General features: G+C 43.5%; 1 protein-coding gene across 1 annotated transcript; it reads right to left on the reverse strand.

Moving 5' to 3' along the window:
* Window positions 1-4,137: 4,137 nt before the first annotated feature.
* Window positions 4,138-4,341, reverse strand: LOC102867690 (uncharacterized protein C12orf73-like). The gene has a single exon (XM_006901561.1). The coding sequence runs from the start codon at window positions 4,339-4,341 to the stop codon at window positions 4,138-4,140; it is 204 nt and encodes a 67-aa protein (XP_006901623.1).
* Between the last annotated feature and the right edge of the window lie 436 nt (window positions 4,342-4,777).

Raw genomic sequence — 4,777 nt, forward strand, 5'->3', positions numbered from 1 at the left:
CTTTTAATAAGCACAGGCAGCATTCTACTGGTACTTTCTCCCTCTTTTTTCCCCAGAATCCTTAAAGTGCACCTACTTCAGCTATATAAGGGTGCATCCTGGGAAAGGTAACAGGTGAACCATATCGTGAGATGTTTGGCATACAGGTAAGGCATTAGCTGGCTGCATTCCTCACGATACACCTGGCCCCACTGGGTGGACTGTATCCATCAGGAGCTTTCCTATGAGTCATTCCCCTTTACGTTTCTCCTGAGGTGTCTGAGGAAACGTAATTATGTTCTCTGCAAGCCCTGAGGCCACCGATTTAAAAAAAATTTTTTTTATTATTATTATTATAATTATTATTAATTTCAATGAACATCTACAGAGATTTTGGAATTCCATTCATTCATTGTTGCACTGGAGTTTGTCTTTTGCTTTTCAAGGAGAGGCGCGAACTGGGGTTGGGGGTGGGCTGGGTGGGGAAGCCACTAATTTTTCATCAACTTTTCACAACTTTGTGTTTCAATAGATCTCCAGAGTTTGTTCCTAAAGTATCCTGACAAATCTTCACACTCTTCTAGTGTTCAAAACTGATTTAGATCATTGTGCCAATCTCCCCTCAATGTCTAGAATAATTTATGTGTTTGAATTATGGTGTTGGGGAGAGTAGTCATTATCCTTTGGACTGCCAAAAGCACAAACAGATACATCTTGGAGACATTACAGCCAGAATGTTCCTTGGAAGCCAAGGAAAAAAAGCTTTGCCTCGCATGTTTGGGCATGTTGTTCTGTGGTGGTGTTGTTATATGCCATCAAGTTGCTTGCAACTCATAGTGAACCTATGTACAACAGCTCTGAACCCTGCTCTATCTTGAGCCAATTTCATTGTCTCTGACACACCTATCCCCATAACCCTAGTTACTGAATCAATCCATCTCACCCAGAGTCTTCCTCTCTTGCACTGTCCCTCCACCCTTCCAAGCATGATGCTCCTCTCCAATGACTGATCCCTCCTTACAACATGACCAAAGTATGTCAGGTAGAGCTTAAAAATCCTTGCTACCAAGGAGCAGCCTAGTTTCACCCTCTCTAGGGCAAACCTGTTTGTTCTCCTAACATTCCATGGTATGTTAAATACTCTTCTCCAGCACAACTCAAAGACACCAATTCTCTCTCATCCTTAGTCAGTGTTCCGCTTTCTTAATGCAAAGCAAGTAATTGTGAAGACCAGGTCTGGATCAGGGACACTGTAGTCTCTAGACTGACATCGTTGCTCTTCAGTACTCTGGAGAGGTTCCCGACAGTATTGAAAAGGGACATCATGCTTAGAAAGGTGGAGGGTTAGCAAAAGAGAGTTAGCCCTCAGTCACTGACACAGTGACTACAGCAATGTGCTGCAAGTATGTCAGAAATGAAACCACTTCACATAAAAACTCCTCCAAAGCAGTCTCAATAAGTCACACTTCCAAGATCTTTGAGGAGGTAGTACTTTTACTTTCAGTGGGTCCCTCTAGTAACAGCAGCAAAAAGTTGCACTTGCTAAAAAACTGTGGGTTTTTTTTCTTTCTGCTGGATGTCTTCTCTCTGAAAAAGGAAGAGTGCTGGATAGTCTACTCATAACTAATGAGTTTTGAAATGATTGAGCTGCTGATAAAGTGGAAATGAAAGCTGACGAGTATTGCATGCCTCCCAGAACAGTGTTTTCCAGAGCCTTCATTAAGCACCTTTGTTCTTCTGTACCAAGAAGCACAGGACCCTTGCTCTACCCAGTGTCGTGAAGCCATGTCACCATTACCTGTGAGCACATAGAAGACATCGCAGGCTTCCAGACACAGAGAAGTTGTTTAACTTTTCAAAAATGACAGGTTACAAACAGTTGCATCTCTTCCTCTCCCCCCAGGACACTCAATGTCCATTTTTAAAAATCAGAAATCTTAAATAGCGTTGGTACCTGAAAGCGAACCTCATGGCAGAGTTTTGCATGCTTTGAAACATCCCCATCGGGAGGAGAGGACAGAAGCAGGAATAGGCAGGAAGAGGTTGAGTGGCAACCTCAGCTGACCCCCCAGTGAACTCTGGAGCTCGACTTGCAGAGCCGAGTGGAGACAGCCTGGTTTTTATCCCTGTCATGACGAATGACGAGTTGTTGAATGTTGGGTGACCTTGGGAGAAGCAAATCTGTGTTCTTGAGACAAACTCCAAAAGGCTAGACAGCTGAAAGCACCCCATCAACCTCCCATCAAGGACCCATTAAGAGTCACCACTGAGGGAAATCTCTTTCTCATTGCCATAAAGTGACGTGGCTCATCGGTGACCTTCCATGTGCATCCAAGAAGGTAAATTGTACAGGACTGCGCACATCCTTCTCCCTTTTAGCCACTGAGGGATTTGAACCACCAGAGAGGCTCAGTCTTTGGATTAGCAGGGAAATTCCCTGTAGATTGCACCATCAGAGCTCCTTCACAGGAAACTAGACACTGAGACTTCATTTTGAATTATTATAATTATTACATAATTATTAAAATTCTAAAATTCTCGAATGCAAGATCCCATATAAAAATGCTGTTATATTACTGCATATAATAATGCTGTTCTATGCTTCTATAATACTGTGTTGGGCGGAAGAATATCAGTTTCCCACCTACCCCAAATATTTAGCCCCAGACCATATCCTGATAAGGCAACCAAAAGACAGATCCTGATAAGACCCTGGGCTTAATCACACCCCGACAAAGACCCCTGACCCCAAATTCCTGAGCAAACTGACACCCCTGCTTTATCTCCTTAACAGCCCCTATTAAAGGAAACTGGTTTATCTGCCTGCATGGCCATTCCGATCTGATCTTCTCTGTGCATAGGCATGACTCACCCAGGGTCTATTTAACAAAGGCCTGTTCGCTACTTGGGACCAGCTTCTTTTCTCTCTCTCTCTCTCTTAGCTCTTTTTCTATCTAACAAACAGTGCTACTATTCTCAAGCCTCCCTGCTCACATCTACTGTGCCAGAGGGTGATGGGAAGGGAATTGCAAGGTCATGAAAAGAAGCCTGACGCTTGATGCTTGTGGGTGCAGGAGGAGGGGAAAGATAGGAGGCATCCAAATAGCGAGAGCAAATTTGTCTTACTCTGCTTTTAAATATAAACGTTTTGCATCAAATTTTATTTAAGGAAAAGTTCCCATGGTTTAAAAAATGATGCTAAAATATTTCATAAAAATTCTAGGCCAATGGCTTCATTTTATAAAAGAGGAAACCAAAGCTCAAGAAGGAGAGAGAAGTGTTGTTGGAAATTAGCAGCGCATCCTGGACTCCCCTTCGCCACAGGAACAAGCAGTCACCAGGGGCTACAGCCACGTTACTGAGAACTGTCAAGGTGGAAGTTACTTATAGGTGACCCTTCTGTGGGTTTTTTCCGAGACTGTAAATTGCATGCAGTGCGTGTGGGGGGATTTTCCATCCCTCTGAAAGAGCAGCTGGTAGATTTAAACCGCACACCCTTGGGTTGGCAGCACAATTCCTTACCACTAAGCCACCAAGGCTCAGTGTTCAGAAAGAAGAAAGGCTGACTGGGAAGTTGTGCTCGTGAACAGGAAGGGACTTCAAGGCCATACATAGTAAGCTGATGGTAGGAGAGGGTTTTCCAAGTAGAGAAGAGAGTGCCAAGGCCTGGGTAACTCCATTCTTCTTTTCTAGCCTGGTTCCACGGATGCTCTCTGCATCCCCATTTTCCGGTTTCTGGAGGTCACTTGGTCTTTTTTTTTTTTTTTTTTCCACTATCAATGTGACTTTTATTATAGTTAATTTATGACCCCAATTCACCATTATAATTAAAGTTTATTCAGAAAAATAAATAGGCATTATAATGACAGAAGACTTTTCAAACACTTTATCTCACATGATATTCAAAAGTAAGCAAACATCTTCAAAACCACATTCAAGAAGCTGATGAAAAACTTGTGGCAGTTTTCAAGACACATTGGCCAAACCATTGTTAATTCTCAACAAAGTTCTTATCTGTTGGATACCTTCTCTCACAGTTAATATTACATTAGATGCTTCAGAACAAGTAGTTTGACTTTCAATAAATTTTTAAAAATATATGTTCAAGATTTATAATATTATTCACAGAATCCTTGGCATGGTTGTGTTTTAGGTTTTTTACTGCTTCGAAATCTGAGGTTCATGTTGTATCTCTTTTAGTCCCAAAAGCTCTGTTTTGAGTTCTCCAGGCTTTGGTGGACTTTCAGGTATTGTCAGGTCCAGCTGGTAGTACCGGTGCACCACTTCGGCCCCCGCGCACATGGCCAGCAGGCTGGACGCGAACATTTTCAGATAGGTGGGCCAGGGCACACCCGCGGGCATGGTCAGCGGGCTGGACGGGGAAGGAAAGCGGTGGTTAGACAGAAAGTTCTCAGCCCAGGGCCAGACGGCTCTGGAAATGAGCATTCATTCGCCCTGGATACAACGCCAAGACGCAATAGCGCAGGGCCAAATGCTTGGGCTCTCCCTTGATTCCCCTGCCCACCCTCGTTTTGGTTTCTTCGCTGAGGACACTAAGGAACTTCCCTTCCAGGGCCAAGACCAGCTTTTAAAAGTGTATTAGCCTGGTCACTTGGTCTTATCAGCAAGGTGGCAGGAAGGACAATTCATAACAACAAAGACTCAGAGTTAGTTTCTAGAGATAGACTGGGCCAATGTAAATAAAGAACAGTATCCTGGCCATCCATCCATCCATAGTGGGATTGTGGAGTTTTTACCTGTGCCTTCTTCATTCACTTGTAACTCCCCTTCCCTACCG

Source organism: Elephantulus edwardii, unplaced genomic scaffold (assembly GCF_000299155.1).
Source record: "Elephantulus edwardii isolate Elephantulus edwardi_28Jun2011 unplaced genomic scaffold, EleEdw1.0 scaffold00332, whole genome shotgun sequence".
Classification (NCBI taxonomy): Eukaryota; Metazoa; Chordata; class Mammalia; order Macroscelidea; family Macroscelididae; genus Elephantulus; species Elephantulus edwardii.